Consider the following 18,807-nt stretch of genomic DNA (forward strand, 5'->3'; position numbering starts at 1 on the left):
TAAATGATAAAGAGCTAGATGTAACTCAGTGGTAGAGATTGCTTAGCATATACAAAGACATAAATTCAATCCCTAGCACTGCAAAAAAGGAAAGGTAGCACATTGCAGTCATTGCATAGAACCACTAGCAAAGCATGTTCAGATCACAGAAGCAGAAGCAAAGCACAAGTACATTTTCCCATTATAGTTAAGGCAAAAAAAAAAGGGGGGTGGTTGTGTTTGGAGTAATGGGTTAAGGAGAACAGTGTATATATGTAAGTGTATGTGTATTTAGGCATCATTAAGTATCTTGGCTCACATCCTGCCTGTCCATTTCAAGGGCTCATATCCTGCCTGTCCATTTCTTGTGCAAATTCAGATATCAAGGAAATCTAAATTTAGCCTTAGCAATACCTTAAGTGTTTAAAATCCATATTGACTTATTCCTGTTATATAGAAAACATATACTTGGTTCAAAGTTCATGGTATTTCAGGCACATGTGGCAGAGGAGCTATTAGAAAACCTCTTTCTCATGTAGAATTACATAAGGTTGAAGGAAGCATTCTCAGTGAGTTCTGAGAAGCAGAGGCGTTGCAGACCTCACCTGTAGGCTCTTAGGAAGCAGAGCCCAGAGGACACTGAACTCTGTTCTCGGTACATTAGGACCAGGGTATTATGCAATGCTCTGAGGCAGAGGAATAAACAAGGTCAGAAGCAGGTGTTTGTTCCACAAGAAAAGAACTTGCTGCTTAGATTTGAGAAAGATTGTTCAAGTTCCTGTACTGTTGGGAGTGTGCTGGTCTCCCAGTGGTTCTTTTTGGTTTTGTGAGACAAAGTCTCTCTGTACCCCAGACTGGCCTTAATTCATAGCAATCCTCCTGCCTCAGCCTTACAAGTACTGGGGTTACTGTTGTAAGCCACCACGCCTGGCTTCCCTTTGGTTTCTAGTGGATGTCCCCTTCTTCATTCTGTCTCATTTCCCTCTTGGTTAGTTTCACTGTAGTCCATATTCAAGAAGATAGTTACAGGAATCAGGCCTGTGCCCAGGAGCACATTGTCAAAGTGGAAAGAAAGTGTGAGGAATGTGCACCCTTTTGAAGTAGGCTCTGGGTCGGGGGAGCTGGTCTTTTTCCTCTTTCTCTTATCTATACAGCCTTCTGGGCCTGAGCTGCCCAAGGGTTTAGATGATCCAGTCACCTCTTTATAAGGCTTCTCTTACTATGTAGGGGGCAAAGGCTGTCATTTCGGGATTAAAGATTGTTCTGGGTTTTCTCTAGAAAAGGAGTTAATTTCCAAGGAAGACGAGAAGTGATGGTGGTGTGTTCTTAGGATGGAGATTTTGTTTATTGATCATGTTCCAGATCTTGGCCTGATTCTGTTCAGTTCAGTTTCAGCTGGGGTGAGTACAGCAGGTAGGTGTCTGACTACAAATTTTCCCCTTTTCTCTCATTTTCCTCTCTCCCGTTGCCTTGTGAGCATCATTTATATCAGCTAACGCTAGGCTTTAGATACACTGGGTTGGCCCCTCTGCATATTTGCTCCAGTAGAATTTTCTGTGTAGGTGTGAAAAATAAGAGCCAGTGAGCAACCGTTTGAGACTATCACTCATGAGCTCTGTGTTTGGGGAATGCTTTTGCTTATATGTAGGTGGAGAGTCTGAGGTCTTAGATTTTCATCACAGTAATGTCCTAGCTTCTAGTTGGGGAATTTGGTTGTGATAAGCAGTGGTGAGTTAATAGGAATGGCTTTTCACAATGTTCGTACATGAGGCTACATGACCAAGTACTTAGTTTTGATTCCTATTGCTGTGATAAAATACCCTTACCCTGACAAAAGCAACTTAAGGAGGAGAGGTTTTATTTGACTCATAATTCTGGGTTGCAGTCAATCATTGTGGGGAAGTCAGGCAGTAGGAATTTTGAAGCAGCGAGTCACATGACCTTCACAGAAAGCAATGAGTTAGTACACACCTCATTGAGACTCCCTTCTCAGATCATTCCAGATTGTGTCAAGTTCACAAAACTAACCATAACACTTAACCTACTTTTATTTTTCTTCCAGTGCTGAGGGTAGAACCCAGGGCTTGTGCATTTGTGCATTGCTATACTCTTGCTTTTTTTTTTTTAATTTTTTTTTTTTATGTATATGAGTGTATTGCCTGCATGTAGGTAGGTGCACCCATGTTGTGCAATGCCCACAGAGGTCAGAAGAGGGCTTCCCATCCCCTAGAACTGGAGTTATGGACAGTTGTTAGCCACCATGTGGCTGGGTCCTCTGCCAGAGCAGCCAGTGCTCTTAACTGCTGAGCCATCTCTCCAGCCCCACTTTCTTGGTTTTTTGAGACAGGATCTTGCTCTGTAGTCCAGGCTGATCCCAAACTTGAACCTCTTGCCTCCTGAATACTGGGATTATAAACCACACCATGATCAGTTTGCCATATTCATGATGGTTTGAGTATCTGTTAACTAGTTACACCAGGGACAGTTCATTTTATTACTGCTCTTTGTTTTCAGCAGACAGTAAAGGTGGGCATAAAGACAAGGCCACAGTGTGTTCCCATGAGGAAGAATTCATGTATTTTTTATTTTCTGTATATGAGGGTTTTGCCTGCATGTATGTAAGTGCACCCATGTGGCACAATGCCTACAGAGGCCAGAAGGGGGCAGCAGATCCCCTGGAACTGGAGTTATGGACAGTTGTTAACCACCATGTGGGTGCTGGGAACCAAACCCAGGTCCTCAGTAAGAGCAGCTAGTGTTCTTAACTGCTGGCCCATCCCTCCAGTCCTGATTAGTTACTTTTCTTATTACTGTAATAAAATATCTGCCAGAAAAAACTTGAGAGAAAAGAGATTCCAGAAGGTACAGTCCATCAGGTGGAGAAGACATGGTAGAATTCATGGCTGAGGGAGCATATGATGAAGACTCCTTGTGGCAGAATGAGAAGCCAAGACCACAGCCAGAACAAGCGGCAGGTATAGCATTCAAAGGCCCACCCCTAGTGAACTACTTCTACCAGCCAGGCCCTACTTCCTGAAACTCCACAGCCTTCAAAAGAGCACCACATGCTGGGAACCATATACTCAAAACACAAACCTGAGGGTACCTTTCAGACCCAAGGCATAACACCTATCAAACTGGACAATTATATAACATTTTATGAGCTTCACTCTTGGCTTTCTGCCCCCTTTATGTGGCAGGTACCATCTTATTTCCTATTTCATCTGTCAAGTGAAAAGACAAGGTCACCACTTTCCTCCGCAAGACTCACTCAGTTTAGCCTCTTAACTGGTCTTGAGAGTCTGGTCTTGTGGAGCCGCTTGTTAGGAAATGGGGTGATGTTCTCCTTCCAGGGGTCCAAGGGGTCCTTGGCAGAGACCTGTCCACTTACTCCTCCCCAGGAGGAGCTTCCATTGCAGACCTGTAATAGAAAATGACTTTCCTATCACTGAGAGTTAACACACACACAGCCCAGGGCCATGGTCACAGGAATAGAAAATGAAACCCTAGTATAGAGAAAATAGTAATTTGCAAAATGAAAACAGCCCTCTAGAGCCCCTTCTACAGGGAAAAGCAATAGATTTCTGCTGGAGAAAACCGAGGGTTGTATCTCCTGTTCCCAGGTGAAGAGATAGATAGAGATAGTTTGGTTTTAGTTTGGCAAACTTGTCCGATTCTAGCACTGAGCTCCAAAGCTTCTGTCACTTCCCTGACTCACTTCAGAATATGTCTTCTTACAAATACTTTATTATTTTATTTTATTTTATGTGTACTGCATGTGTGTAAGTGCACCTGTGCTGTGCAGTACCTATGGAGGGCAGAAGGGGGTGTTGGATTATCTTGGAGCTGGAGTTACAGATGGCTGTTAGCCGCCATGTGGGTGCTGGGAATGAAACCTGGGTCCTCTGCAGGAGCACCCAGTGTTCTTAACTGTTGAGCCATCTCTCCAGCCCCTGAATATGTCTTAAAAGTGTATGTTTCAGGCCAGCAAGATGACCTAGCAGATAAATACACTTGCTGTGCAAGCCTGGTGACCTGGGTTTGATCCCTGGAACCCATGTAAATGTGGAAGGAGAGGCATCTCCATGAAGTTGTCCTCTGACCTCCACACCCACGCTATGGCAGGTACATCCTTACACACACATCATGGGCACACAGACACTAAAAAGTGCTCATTTCAGAGAATTTGACCTAATACAGGTCCATAATTGTGGATCTTGGGACAGTAGTCATTTTCCTGTCTGTAGCTCCATGTGTTCTCGTGGAATGGGAGAAGTGGTAAGGAGTCCCCTGCACTGAAAGAATTTTGTTGGCTGTGTGAGTCTCAATGAAAACTGCAGCTCTAATCTAATCCTTTTGGCTATACCGCAGCTTTATTTTTAATTAATTAATTTATTTATTCTTTTATTATGTATGTGGGTGCACGAGTATGGTGGTCAAAGGACAGCTTTTCAGAAATTGGCACTCTCCGTCCACCATTAGGTTCTAGGGATCAAATTCAGGACTTCAGGCTTGTGCAAAAAGCACTTTTATTTGCTGAGCCGTCACTTACAATCATTTTTTTCCTTAGGCATGGGGCCAGTTAGAATTGAATTGGTTATCTCAGTTCAACCAGCTGTGGAACATGACTTGAAGACTCTGTTGCTCCCCACGTTAGGCTGTGAGAATGAGCAGGCAACACCCAAGGCAGACCTTTGGGCTGAATAATTGACTGTGGCATCTTGCAAGTCACAGTCGGGGAGGGGGAGCACTGCACCCTTCTGTATTGACTAAATTTTTCTTGCTTTTTATTTATTTATTTATTTACTTTTTTTTTTTTTTTTCTGTCTTTTTGAGACAGGGTCTCCCTGTAGCCCCAGCTGCCCTGGAACTCACTATGTAGACCAGGCTGGCCTTGAACTCACAGAGAACTGCCTGCCTCTGCCTCTGCCTCCCAAGTGAGTGCTGGGATCAAAGGCGTGTGCCACCACACCCAGCCTGCTTTTTTATTTTAATTTTTGTTTGTTTTTGTGTGTGTGTTTTCTTTTAATACATCTTGTTATGCAGAGGTTGGCTTCAAAGTTTGTTCAAAGTTTGCCCCTCCCCGACCCTCATGCTTGGTTGGTTGCTTGGATGACAGGTGTGACGTTCTCTCTTTCTCTCTTTCTCTCTTTTTCTCTTTTCTTTCTTTCTTTTTTTTGAGACAGGGTCTTTCTGTAGCCCCAGCTGAACTGGACTCACTATGTAGACCAGGCTGGTCTTGAACTCACAAAGACCCACCTGCCTCTGCCTCCCGAGAGCTGGGATCAAAGGCGTACACCAGGGCCTTTTTTTTTTTTTTAAGATTTAAAAAGATTTATTTTATTTTTAAAACATATTTTACTTTTTATTTTATGTGCATGAGAATATTGCCTGCATGTGTGTAAGTGTACCCACATCATGCAATGTCAGCAGAGGTCAGAAGAGGGCATCAGGATCCCCTGGAATTGGAGTTACAGATGATTGTTAGCTGCTATGTGGGTGCTGGGAACTGAACCCAGATCTTCTCCAAGAGCAACCAGTGCTCTTAATCACTGAGCCATCTCTCCAGCCCCAAGATTATTTTTTAATTTGATATGTATGAGGTATGCCTGAATGTCTACCATGTATGTGCCTGGTGCCTGTGGAAGCGAGAAGAGGGCATTGGATCACCTAGAAATGGAGCTGCTCACCTAGGCATTGTGAGCTGCTTTGTTGGGTGATAGGAACTGAACCCACATGCAAGTGCTTTTCACCACTGAGCCACCTCTCTAACCCTTGACTTTCAATATATTCAGAAACATAGTTTCAGCCATTTTACGCCAGTGGGTAAACAGCTTCAGAGAATGAACATGCTGCTATACTGGTTTCTTTAGGTGGTAGAGTTTTCATAATGCATGGAAACTTTAGTCTGACAGTGTTGGAGATCATCCAGCCTTGTGTCACATAGCCTCTCCAAAAAATGCCCAGTCAGCCACCTGTGTTGGTTCACTGTGTTGTAGCATAGCATTGCAATCTGGAGGGCTCAAGCAAAAGGAACTTCTTTTCTCATGGCTCCATAGACTGAGGTCAAATTGGAGGTGTTGTCTGGGGTGGTTCTGTGTTGGAGCTTTGAAGAAGAATCTGCTCCATTCCTGTCTCCTGACTTTTAATCATTGCTGAAGTCCTTGGCTTGTAGATGTATCTGTCACTCCAAAAGCTACATAACAGGGCATTCTGTTTGTGTGCATGACAATGTGTCCAGGTTCTCCTCTTCTTTCTCTTCTTTTTTTAATGTATTTCTTTTTATTTTATGTGTATGAACATTTTGCCTGCATGTAAGTGCACCCATGTCTTGCAAAGCCTGAAGAGTCCAGAAAAGGGTGTCTGATCCCCTAGAAATGGAGTTATAGGCGATTGCTAGCTGTCATGTGGGTGTAGAAAATCGAACCCAGGTCCTCTGTAAGAGCAGCCAGTGATCTTAACCTCTAACCCATCTCTCCAGCCCCCAATTTTTTTTTGGTCTTTTTGAGACAAGGTCTCCCTGTAGCCCCAGCTGACCTGGAACTTGCTATGTAGACCAGGCTGGCCTTGAACTCACAGAGATCCACCTACCTCTGCCTTCCGAATGCTGGGATTAAAGGCGTGCGCCACCACTCCCAGCCCCCAAATTTCTTTTTGTAAGGACATCAATCATTGGATTGAAGGTGACCCCCCAATCCAGTATGATCTTATTGTAAACTGATTATATCAGTGAAGTCCCAATTTCCAAGTAAGGTTACATTCACAGGTGCCAAAAGATACCAGTGAATCATTTTGGGAGATGCAATTCAATGTGCAGTAGTCCTTACTCATCTCTCTCTTGGACCTTGTGCTAACTTCTAACAGTGTTTCCTTGTGAGCAGAGCCTTCTCTTAATGGACTTTCCATAACATAGAATCACGATCCCATAATATATAATCATATTTTCCAACTTGAAAATACTTTGGCTGTAAAGGCTGAAGTCTTGATTTGACAAAGCCTTTCACAGACTGTTCTCATTGAGAGCTGGATCCTTTGTCCTGACAGCACAATGTGGAACAGGGACCTGTCCATTTTGCACAGGATCTTAATTGAAACTGGCTTGGCCTGCCAGCCAGTGCTAATTAATTTCCCCTCCTACTGGGCTTTTGAATCACTTTGCTTCTAAGAAGATTGTTTGTGAAGTGATTGGATTTCCTGCATTTGAGAATTTTATAATTCTTTATTTACCAGATGCCTTAGTGGGAACACTAGTTGAAAGTTCATTTGAGTCTCTTATTATGCCTAATATTTTATGTTGTTGGGTGATGTGTTGTATGTTCTGCTTTGTTGTTTCTGTTTTTTAATAAATAGCCTTTCCAATAATACAAAAGAAAATGCCAAATTCAGTATAAGGCTGTAATCTTAAGCTGCTTCTAGACCTATAAGTCAATTTAAAAGAAGAAACATGGGGGGCTGGAGAGATGGCTCAGCGGTTAAGAGCACTGGCTGTTCTTGCAGAAGACCCAGGTTTGAATCCCAGCACCCAGATGACAGTTAACAACCATCTATAGCTCCAATTCCAAGGGGATCCTTAGTGAGCACTCTTCTGTCCTCTGTGGGCACTGTATGACATGGGTGCAGATGTAACACTTGAACACATAAGATAAAAATAAATAAAGTTAAAAAAAAGGAACATGGTACTAGAGATGGCTCAGCAGCTAAGACTCTTACCACTCTTGCAGAAGATCGGGGTTCAGTTCCCAGCACCCACATGGCTACTCACAACCACCTGTAACTCCAGGTCCTTGGAATTCAGAACACTTCTGGACTCTGTGGGCTTCTGCATGAGTATGATACACATAAACTCATGCAGGTACATGCATACATACACATATACATAAAAATAAATAATTTTTAGATAAAGAAACATTACTGTGAGAAGACAATTTTTCTTTTTTCTTTTCTTTCTTTTTTCTTTTTTTTTTTTTTTTCGGTCTTTTTTGAGACAGGGTCTCCCTGTAGCCCCAGATGGCCTGGAACTTGCTATGTAGACCAGTCTGGCCTTGAACTCACAGAGATCCACCTGCCTCTGCCTCCCAAGTGCTGGGATTAAAGGTGTATGCCACCACACTCAGCTTGACAATTTTTATTTTAAGAAGATTAAGCAGAAATTTTGAAATTTTTTTTTTTTTTAATTTTATGTGTATGCATGTATTGCCTGCATGTAGGTAAGTGCACCCATGTGGTGCAATGCCTTCGGAGGTCAGAAGAGGTTGTTGGATCCCCTGGGACTGGACTTGCGGACAGTTATTAGCTGCCATGTGGGTGCTGGGATTCGAACCCGGGTCTTCTGCAAGAACAACCAGTGCTCTTAACCGCTGAGCTATCTCTCCAGCCCTGTAAGCCAAAATTTTAAAGGGACAGGAGAAACCTGGAATGAAGCAGTTACCTGGTAAACAATGTGCTGAGAAAAGAAGAGTCAAAAAAAAATTTGTGAAGGGTTGGAGAACGGGCCAGGTGGTAAACTGCCAGCCATGCAGGCATGAGGACCTGAGTTTGGATAACCAGAACCCACATAAAAGCTCAGCATGGCAGAGCATGCCTGCAATCCCAGGGATTGGAAGGCTGGGGCAGGCAGATCCCTGGAGCTTGCTGTCCATGCAGTCTAGCTGAATTGGTGAGCTCCATGGGTTCAGTGAGAGAACCAGTCTCAAAAATATAAGCTGGAGAGTAGTTGAGGAAGACATCTGATGTCACTGTCTGGCTTCCACATGAATGAACACACACACACACACACACACACACACACACACAACAGTTGAAAAACTGTTGAGAAATTAAGTACTATTGGGATTATTTTTTTTCAGATTCCACATACTGTACTTCGTGGTGGTTGGATGGATAATTATATTTCCCATATAGCTGTTCTCCTAATATGAATATTTAAACAACATGAGGCTTTTAAACTATAATTGGAGTGCCCTTCTGGGACAGTTTCTCTCTGTAACATGTCTCTCTTTCCCACAATCAGGTGAAAATGAAATCCTTGCAACTCTGCATGCCATTTCAAGCAAAAACCAGATCTGGAGATCGTATATTGGCATGGGCTATTATAACTGCTCCGTGCCCCAGACCATTTTGCGGAACTTACTGGAGAATTCGGGATGGTAATGTATCTCCTGTTAAAGAACAGGAACACTAGAATTTTCTTGCTCTCTGTGTCTCAGAGCCTACATGCAGACACCTAGCCCCTCTGCTCTCTAAGCTCCTGGAACCCACCTGGGTAGTGGTCGGGACACTCCTTGCTGAAGTGCTGAAATAGATTCTTCCTAATTTCATTTCTATAGAGTATAAAACTCTAAATTGTGAATCTGATGGTCTCTTCCTCCCTCCTCCTGAATTTCCATGTTGCCTTTGAGCAGAACTTCACTCTTTAGTGAGAACTGAGCTTACTCAGCGAGCCAGTATTGCAGCCTGGGAAGGAATCTCAGTCCTTTTTGTTTTTTAAATTTATTATTTTTATTTATTTTTTTATGTGTATATGTGTATTGCTTTCATGTAGGTAAGTGCACCCATGTCATGCAATGCCCATGGAGGTCAGAAGAGGCTGTTGGATCCCTTGGGACTGGAGTTTCAGACAGTTGGTAGCTGCTATGTGGGTGCTGGGATTCAAACCCGGGTCTTCTGCAAGAACAACCAGTGTTCTTAACCGCTGAGCCATCTCTCCAGCCCCCTTGTTTTGTTTTGTTTTTCGTTTTGATACAGGTTCTCCCTGTAGCCCTGTAACCCCAGCTGGCCTGAAACTTGCTATGTAGACCAGCCTGGCCTCATGGAGATCTGCGTGCCTCTGCCTCCTGAGTGCTGGAATTAAAGCTGTGCATGACCATGCCTGCCTAATCCACTGTTCTTTTAAAATTATTTTTATTTTATGTGCATGAGTGTTTTGCTTGCATGTGTGTAAGTGCACCTGTGTCATGAAAAGCCTTCAGAGGCCAGAAGAGGATAGCATTGGATGCCTTGGAACTGGAGTTAAGGATAGTTGTTAGCCACCATGTGGGTACTGGGAACTAAACCAGGGACCTCTGCAAGAGCAGCGAGTACTCTTAACCACTGAGCAATCTCTCCAACTCTAGTCCATTGTCTTGACAGGATTTTAAGGTGATGCTATTCATGCCCCCTCCCCGTATTTCTGGGTCCATAACCAACCAAAAATAAAGCAGTATTGTATCAGATGAATGGAGACCCTAACATTGGCTTTATTACTAGAACTTTATTGAGAAAGTGAACATGTATTCTGTGGACAGGCTCTGATAAAATTAGGGGCCTGTACTGTGCCCGATCAACTACTTGTTCTGATCTTACCTTGCTGATCAGATATGTCATTTCTATTCCTCTAGGAATGTATGTGCATGAGCTCGTGTGTGTCCTTCTGGACATATGTTCGTACTTCTGTACATGTGTGTACTCATGTGTGTCCTTCTGGTGGATATGTGTGTACACCCTTCTGGACATGTCTGTCCCCTGTGCACTCTGGTCCTCATAGTCTGAACACATCTGAGCAGTTCTACATTTGAGGAAGAATCTCAGGCTACATCTATCCTGTTTTGTTGGTTTCCCCTGAAGTGTGCTATATGTTGCAAAGAGCCACATGGTGGCTAACAATTGTCTTAACTCCAGCTCCAGGGGACCCGATGTGCTTTTCTGACCTCCACAGGCACTCGACGACATTGGTGCACTTAGATACATGCAAGCCATACACTCAAACACAGTGGTACATGCCTTTAATCCCAGCACTTGGGAGGCAGAGGCAGGCGGATCTCTGTGAGTTCAAGGCCAGCCTGGTCTACATAGTGAGTTCCAGGACAGCTGGGGCTACAGGGAGTCCCTGCTTCAAAAAGAAAAAAAAATAAATAAAATAAAATATAAATAATAAATAAATAAAATAAATGAACCTTAAGATTTTCAATTTTCTGGGGCTAGAAAGATGGCTTAGGGGTTGGGAGCACTGACTGCTCTTGCAGAGGACCTAGGTTCAATTCCCTGCACCCACCTGGCAGCTAACAACCGTCCATGACTCCAGTTCCAGGGGATCTGATGTGTGCTGACCTCCCTGGCCATTGCACAATACGGGTGCACTTATACACATGCATGCAATGCACTCATACACATAAAACAAAGATTTTTTTTTTTTTTTTTTTCTTTTTGGGACAGGGTCTCCCTGTAGCCCCAGCTGACCTGGAACTTGCTATGTAGACCAGGCTGGCCTCGAACTCACAGAGATCTGCCTGCCTCTGCCTCCCAAATGCTGGGATTAAAGGTGTGCATCACCATGCCTGGCCAGATATTTTTTAAAAAATTTCAATTTTCCAAAAGTGCTATTATCTTCTTATCAGGTGAGATTGCATGACTCATGTTCCAGATACAGTTCCCTGTGTCTCAGCTTCTATTTTTTTTTTTAAATTTTTTATTTTTTGGTCTTTTTTGAGACAGGGTCTCCTAGTAGCCCCAGCTGGCCTGGAATTCACTATGTAGACCAAGCTGTCCTCAAACTCAATAGAGTTCCGCTGTCTGCCTCTGCCTCCCAAGTGCTGGGATTAAAGGCGTGCGCCACCACACCCGGCAATGTGTCTCATCTTTTAAAAATTTATACTGTGTGTGTGTGTGTGTATGTGTGTGTGTGAGAGAGAGAGACAGAGAGACAGAGACAGAGATAATGTGGAGGTCAGAGGACAACTTTCTGGAATCAATTCTCTCCTTCCACCGTGGGATGTAGAGATTGAACTCAGATCATCAGGTTTTCCCAGCAAGTGTTTTTACCCCGAGTCATCTCATCAGTGCAGTGTCCCATCTTTATAGAAACCAGATCTCTTGGCACCTCATGCCCGCCTTCCTCCTCGTATGGAACTTTTCATTGCAATGTTCCTTGCTTCTTTACTAATAAGGGAAGGGGAAAGTAGACCACTCATCAAGCGAGTGGATCTGTTTGGGGATGTGTGTGGATGTGTTCAAGGCTTGTTTTTCACTGTAGTATTGATCAAAGTTTGCCTGGTAAACTCCAAGGTTGATTTCAAAAGGAAAAGGCCTTTTCCTCTTCCCCCCTAAAAAAAAAAAAAAAGCCTGTGCTGCCCATGGACAGGCTGCAGCGTTCCTACTGTCTGAGCACTGGCCTGTGGCCTTTGCTCTTAGTGACCATACAGAATATGCACTATAGTTCTCTGTTGCTGTGAGCTAGTGTGTTCATTTAGTTTAGGGGCAGCTGGTGTTTTGAGAGGGAGACAATACTGTTTTTTTGTCTCGGTTTTGGGGTGCATTTTAAATATTGTTTTTTCAAATTATCCAAAAGCTGATCTGCATCCCAGAGATATACTGCACCCCGCCTGTGCTGATAGGGAGGGCTGTGTACACATGGGTGGAAGACTTCACATTATCCTTCTGAATGGTTTCCATAGCAATGGAGCCAACAAATTCCGGTGACGTGAGCTGAAAATAAATGGGCAACATAGCCTCGAAAGAATACAAACATTTAGGCTCTTAAAAGAAACTTTATACCAAGTCTAGAGTTTGTTTCATGGGCTCCACTGTACCAAGCTGTCAACTACTGATAACATTAGTAACTAATATCAGAACACTTATGTTTTCCTTGTGACTTTCTGTTTTATATAATTTTAACACAAAGATTAAATGAGAATTTTATGCCTTTTTTCAATCCTCCTGAAAACCCTCTTTTCCCAGTTCTAAAAGAAAGTCGTAGCCACAATGATAAAGAAAATTGGTTATTTTGGAATAAATATTATTGTCATGTTGAATATAGTACCAAGCATCCTATTTCAGAACTATAAGCCTTCTTAGATATACAGATATGTATATTAAAAAAAATGTAGAAAAAGAAACTATTTGAGTTAATGTCATTTAAGACACAGGTACCTTTTTTCTCCCTTCCTTAATTGTTCTTCATTCCCTGAGATTGAATTCAGGGTCTCACCCACGCTACTGCTAGGCTGGGTCTACCATTGAGCTACCTCTGCAGCCCCTCAGACAGTATTTTTTTCCTGTTTTTTTTGTTTTTTTTTTCTTTTTTTTCAGAGAGAATCACTATATAGACCAGACTGGCCTCTTTTGAACTCACAGAAATCTGTCTGCCTCTGTATCCTGAGTGCCGAAATTAAATTAAAGGCACACTACTACGCCTGGCCCAGAGAGTGCTTTTAAAAATATTTTATGTATTAGTTTTTATTTATTGCCTGCATGTATATAAGTGCATCTGTATTGTGCAATGCCCATGGAGGTCAGAAAGGGTGTTGGATCCCCTGGAACTGGAGTTAGGGATGGTTGTTAGCTGCCATGTGGGTACTGGGAACTAAACCTCTGCAAGAGCAGCCAGCGCTCTTAACCGATGAGCCAACTCTCCAGCCCCTAGAGAGTGTTTACTTTTTTTTTTTTTTTTTGGTCTTTTTGAGACAGAGTCTCACTATGTGGACCAGGCTGCCCTTGAACTCACATAGATCCGCCTGCCTCTGTCTCCTGAGTGCTGAAATTAAAGGCGTGGCTGTCCCACACCATCCCAGACAGTGTTTTTTAAACGTTTTCCTTGATTGAGGCAAACTCCTGAAATGCAGTTGCTCTTCACTTGTGAATCTCCATCCTCTGAAAGATCATTGCTTAGAAGAGCATTTATGACTACATTTTCCTGGCATTAAAAAAAAAATCTGTAACTTTTTCAAAAAATTTAAAAGAAGTGGTATTGCAGATTTGCCACTCTGCAAAGGACCACTTTCAGAGACCTCCTTCTGTAGCAGTGGTGATTAAATTAATCCAACCTTGGGTAATAGAACAGGTTAGAAACAAGTAGGTTGGTCCAGACTAAAAGGGAAACATCAAACACAATCAACTGGCTGAACTTTCAGGTCTGAAGAACTGAGGTCAGAAAATTTAGGGCTTTTCCTGCGGGTAGTGGGGAGCTAGCTGAAGTATTTGGGTTTTGTGTGCATGTGTGTGTAGGGGTGCGAATGTGCTATGGTGCGTGTCAGAAAATAACTTGTGGGAGTTGGTTCTCTTTCTACCATGTGGGTTCCAGGGATCAAACTGGGTCGCCAGGCTTGGCAGCAAGTGGTCCCTACCCAGTGAGCTAGGCCACCAGCCCCATCAGAGATATTTGAATAAGGAGTCCAATAATGCACATTTGTACCACAAATATTAGATATTCTTATTTTAAGCACTGTGCCAGACTAGTAAGGCAATGAAGAAGGACAGAACAGATACAGATGCCATCAGACACTTAATGGTCCTTATTTGGGTCTAAATTCTTTAGTTTGTCTGATTTTAGTTTAGTTAATTAATAATTTTTATTTTATGTGTATGAGTGTATTGCCTGCATGTACATGTAAGTGCACTACATGCATGCAGTGCCCATAGAGGCCAGAAGAGGAGGTCCAATCCCCTGGAACTGGAGTTACAGTATGCTCTTGCAGAGGACCTGTGTTCATTCCCAGTACCCACATGGTGACTAACAACCAACTGGAACTCCAGTTCCAGGGGATCTAATGCCCTCTTCTGACCTCTGAGGGCACTGTGCATGAATGCACTTAACACACATGCAGGCAATACACTTATACACATTAAAAATAAAAATAATAAATAAAATATTAAAAAACAATGCAAATACATGCAAATTTCTGTTAGGGGTCTTATTTTATTTTATTTGGTCTTTTTTTTTTTTTTTTTTTTTTTTTTTTTTTCCAAAAAAACCCCCCCATTTTTTTTGTCTTTGGGGGTATTGCCCGCATGTAGGCTGGCCCAAAACTCACAGAAATCTGCCTGCCTCTGCCTCCCAAGTGCTGGCACTAAAGGCATGTGCCACCATGCCTGGCCTGTTAGGTATTTTAAAAGCCACAGTTACCAGAATGTTCTTTTATTTTGGTCTTTTTGAGACAGGGTCTCCCTGTAGCCCCAGCTGTCCTGGAACTCACTATGTAGACCAGGCTGGCCTTGAACTCACAGAGATCCGCCTGCCTCTGCCTCCCGAGTGCTGGGATTAAAGGCATATGCCACCACACCCAGCTCAGAATGTTCTTTTAATTCAAAAGAATATGCAGTTCTAATTTATAGTTGATGTTCTTGAACAACAGTGGGCAAGTGTCCATTTTGAGAAAGCTGTATGTGTATGAATCTGATGTGAGCATTCAGAAAAACCTCTGATATAGGTGGTGTTATTCCCATTGATAGCCAAGAGGAATTGGAAAGAGAGTTTAATTACTTGTCCCTGTTCCCAGGTGGTATGATAAAGAATTAAGGATAAAATCCAGGGCTTCTTAATCCTTAATACTGTTGAAGGTTCGGGAAGTGTGTACATCATTGACCTGCCTTAGGGAACACAGACAAGTGAGATCTTTTCAGAGAGGAACATGGCAGTTTGTAGGCCCCTCAGATTAATTATCATATATGAACTAATGTTCCACTTCCAGAAATTCATCCTAATAAGACCCAGATAAGGATGTTCATTATTATGTCATTTCTAATATTTAAAATCGAAAATAGTATTTAAGAGCCAGGTGTGGTGGCTCACACCTTTAATCACAGGACTCAGAGGTAGAGGCAGGTGGATCTCTGTGAGATTGAGGCCAGCCTGGTCTATAAGTTCTGGCCCTGTCTCAAAAAGACCAAAAAAAAAAAAAAAAAAATTGAAGGAACTTACTAAATTATATTTAAATTAACAAACTGTTACTTAAGTGAATAAAATAGAATTATTTAATATCACAAAACAATAAAATATTTAGTTATTAGAAATAATGGAATAATATTAACTGAAAAAAATGGTTGTAAAACCCTGCACAGATTATAATCTTACAAATATAAATAGGATTATGATGTGGAAAACAGACTGATAAGCAGTACTCCTAAATATTCATTGTAGTCACCTTGAAACTTGGGAAATGTGATTTTGCAGCTCTTTGCAATGAGCATGTATGATATAGTCATAAAGAGGTAGGAAATAATTCCTGCACACAATTTCGTTAAGGAATGGTGGTCAGTGTCGTTGACATGTGTGCAATAAAACACATTGGCCTTAATAGAAATTCATTGTTTACGTCTCATTTGTTTTTATACATTTACAGAAGTAAGATCATAAGGTTCTATAATTTTTTTTCTTTTGTCTTTTTGAGAGAGGGTCTTACTGTAGCCCCAGCTGTCCTGGAACTCACTATGTAGACCAGGCTGGCCTTGAACTCACAGAGATCCGCCTGCCTCTGCCTCCCCATCTCATGTAGCCCAGGCTGGCCTCCTACTCCAGATAGTCCTGCCTCCACCTCCCAAGTACTGGGATTTTTTTTTTTCCTTTTTCTGTTTTCTTTTTTTGGTGTGTGTGTGTGTGTGTGTGTGTGTGTGTGTGTGTGTTTGTATTTGTGTGTGTGTGTGTGTGTATTGTGTGATGCTCGGGAGTGGACTAGGCAAGCACTCTGCTACTGGCTAGCTATGTCCAATCTGATACATTACTTAAAAAATTTATATATTACAAACATTTTCTAATGTCAAGAACACATAAGCACTGTTTTCAATGAATGCATAGTATTATCTGCCTGCTAGTTAACTTGTTCCAATATTCCCCTTTTAATAGACAGTCTGTTACTCATTTTTCTATGGTATTTATCATTGTGTTGAATTCTTCTGGAACCTTGCTCTCTTGTATATTCTATGCCTGAGAACATGTTAACTCTTTACTGTTCATCAGCTGGGCTAGCTGCTTGTGTACATATATTCCTCTGTGTGTCTTTGTGTCTGTCTGTCTGCATCTGAAATGATGGTTCTGAATACAATGCAAATTTCCTATTAGGCAGCAGTCTAAGCATATGGCAGGGACAGTGTTATTTCTCTGTCTCATGGAGCTAGCCGGCTGTGAAGGTCTTGTCTAATTTGAGGTCACTGCTGCCTTTGCCTTTGTCTGCCCTCATGTCTCTGCATTCCCTTTCTACTTGTTCGCGCTGTGCATTGTGCTCTGCCTCATTTATTCCGGTTCACCACTCACTTGGCATTTGGCAAGCTAATTTACAATTGCTAACCCAGGCTGTTCAAGGAATTAACTGAAGCAAAAATATATTTTGCACCAGTTCTGATGCATGCACACACACACACACACACACACACACACACACACACACACACACACATTGTTACACTAATAGAAGGCTCAAGAAATGACTAGTCCTGACACAGTATGGCTTACAAAGGCAGTCATCTCACCATTCTCCTCAAAGATGAAACATTTCAAAAAAAAAAAAAAGCAAAGATCAGTGTTATAAAGTCTACATATGATGATCAGAATAGGAGAATAAAAATGATGTAAAAAATAAAAGCCATAAATAAATCACCTAACACTCTTTGGTTTGGAGATATGAAAACAATGAAGCTGTGAGCCAGTGCGGGTCCCCACAGGTCCGTGTGTGATCTGGTCCATGTTGCTGAAAGAGTGAATGGACTGTTTTTTTAGATAGGGTCTCCTTGTATCCCCAGCTGGCCTGGAACTTGCTATGTAGACCAGGCTGGCCTCGACCTCACAGATAGGAGCCTGTGTCTGTCTCCTGAGTGCTGCGATTAAAGGTGTGCACCACCACATCCAGCTTGCTTTAAATTTTTTTTTACTACACTTAATGTGGTTTATACATGAATGGGTATGTGCACACCATGGTGCACATCTGGAGGTCAGAAGACAAGTGTTGGGAGTCATTTCTCCTAGCATGTGAATCCAGGCAGTTGAGCTTAGGTTGTCAGGCCTGAGCCGTTTCACCAGCCTGCTATTTTGTCTGTAACATCTTTCACTCTGAAAATGATTTTATTCACTGTCTCTTTCCCTATTAGAATATGTTCTCTTTGAAGTTGGGTAGAAGGGACGAATTGAATTAAGAATATGTTCTCATTGAGGTCAGGGACTGATAATTATTTAACCTTTGAACCTACAGTAATTCTTTTTTACTTGTATGAGTGTATTGCCTGCATGTGCATAAGTGCACCCATGTTGCACAATGCCCTTGGAGTCAGAAGAAGGTCTCAGATCCCCTGGAACTAGAGTTACAGACGGTTGTTAGCTGCCATGTGGGTGTTGGGGACTGGACCGGGATCCTCTGCAAGAGCAGTTAGTGCTCTTAACCGCTGAGCCATCTCTCCAGGCTCCCTAAAATAGTTCTTAATGTTGAGTAGAAACTAGATATTTGTAGTATGAATGAATGAATGAAGGAAGAAATGAAATAAAGTTGAGAAAGAACTAAATGCATTACTTCATATATCTAAAACCACATTCTTGGCTGAAAAATAAAAGATATAAGATTAGAATCCATGTTTATGACCTAATTTTCATTCCTGATGTAAATTTTTAATATAACTTTATGATTTTGGTGTTATGTGTGTGTGGCGTGTGTGTGTGTGTGTGTGTGTGTGTGTGTGTGTGCTTTTTAGAGGCTGGAGGAGGACATTAAGCGTCCTGCTCTATCACTCTCTGTCTTTTCCTTTTAAGATGTGGTCTCTCACTGGACCTGGAGCTAGGCTGGAAGCCAGAAAGCCCCAGCAACTCTTTTGTCTACCCTCCACCCCCAAGCACTAGAGTTACACCACACAGCTTTTTACATTGGTGCTAGGGATTTGAACTCAGGTCCTTGTGCTTGCACAGTAAGTGACTTAACATTGGGCCATCTCTTCAGCCCTTCATCCTTGAGTTTAAGAGTTAAAGAGTTAAATTTCATAGACTGTTAGTAAGTGAATAGTGAAAATAAGACAAATATTAAAAGGATTTGGGTATTTGATTTGCTGTCAGGATCTGTGAAGGGGGCGTTATTTTATCTAGAAGAAAGAGATAAAAAATGA

General features: G+C 42.2%; 1 protein-coding gene across 2 annotated transcripts in view; it reads left to right on the forward strand.

Annotated features, from left to right (window-relative positions):
- The window catches only part of Gldc (glycine decarboxylase), a 119,568-nt gene that overhangs the window by 12,002 nt on the left and 88,759 nt on the right, over nt 1-18,807 (forward strand). The window contains exons 1-2 of one of the 2 annotated variants that reach the window (XM_029562519.1): nt 1,296-1,392; nt 8,990-9,125. In XM_029562519.1, the coding sequence (XP_029418379.1) occupies nt 1,311-1,392; nt 8,990-9,125 (218 nt within the window). In that variant the 5' untranslated portion in view covers nt 1,296-1,310. Of the gene's footprint in view, nt 1-1,295; nt 1,393-8,989; nt 9,126-18,807 lie in introns of those variants that run through there. The other variant, XM_008831097.3, reaches the window with a different exon arrangement.

The sequence above is a fragment of the Nannospalax galili genome, unplaced genomic scaffold, assembly GCF_000622305.1.
Source record: "Nannospalax galili isolate Female #2095 unplaced genomic scaffold, S.galili_v1.0 scaffold175, whole genome shotgun sequence".
In the NCBI taxonomy this organism is placed as follows: Eukaryota; Metazoa; Chordata; class Mammalia; order Rodentia; family Spalacidae; genus Nannospalax; species Nannospalax galili.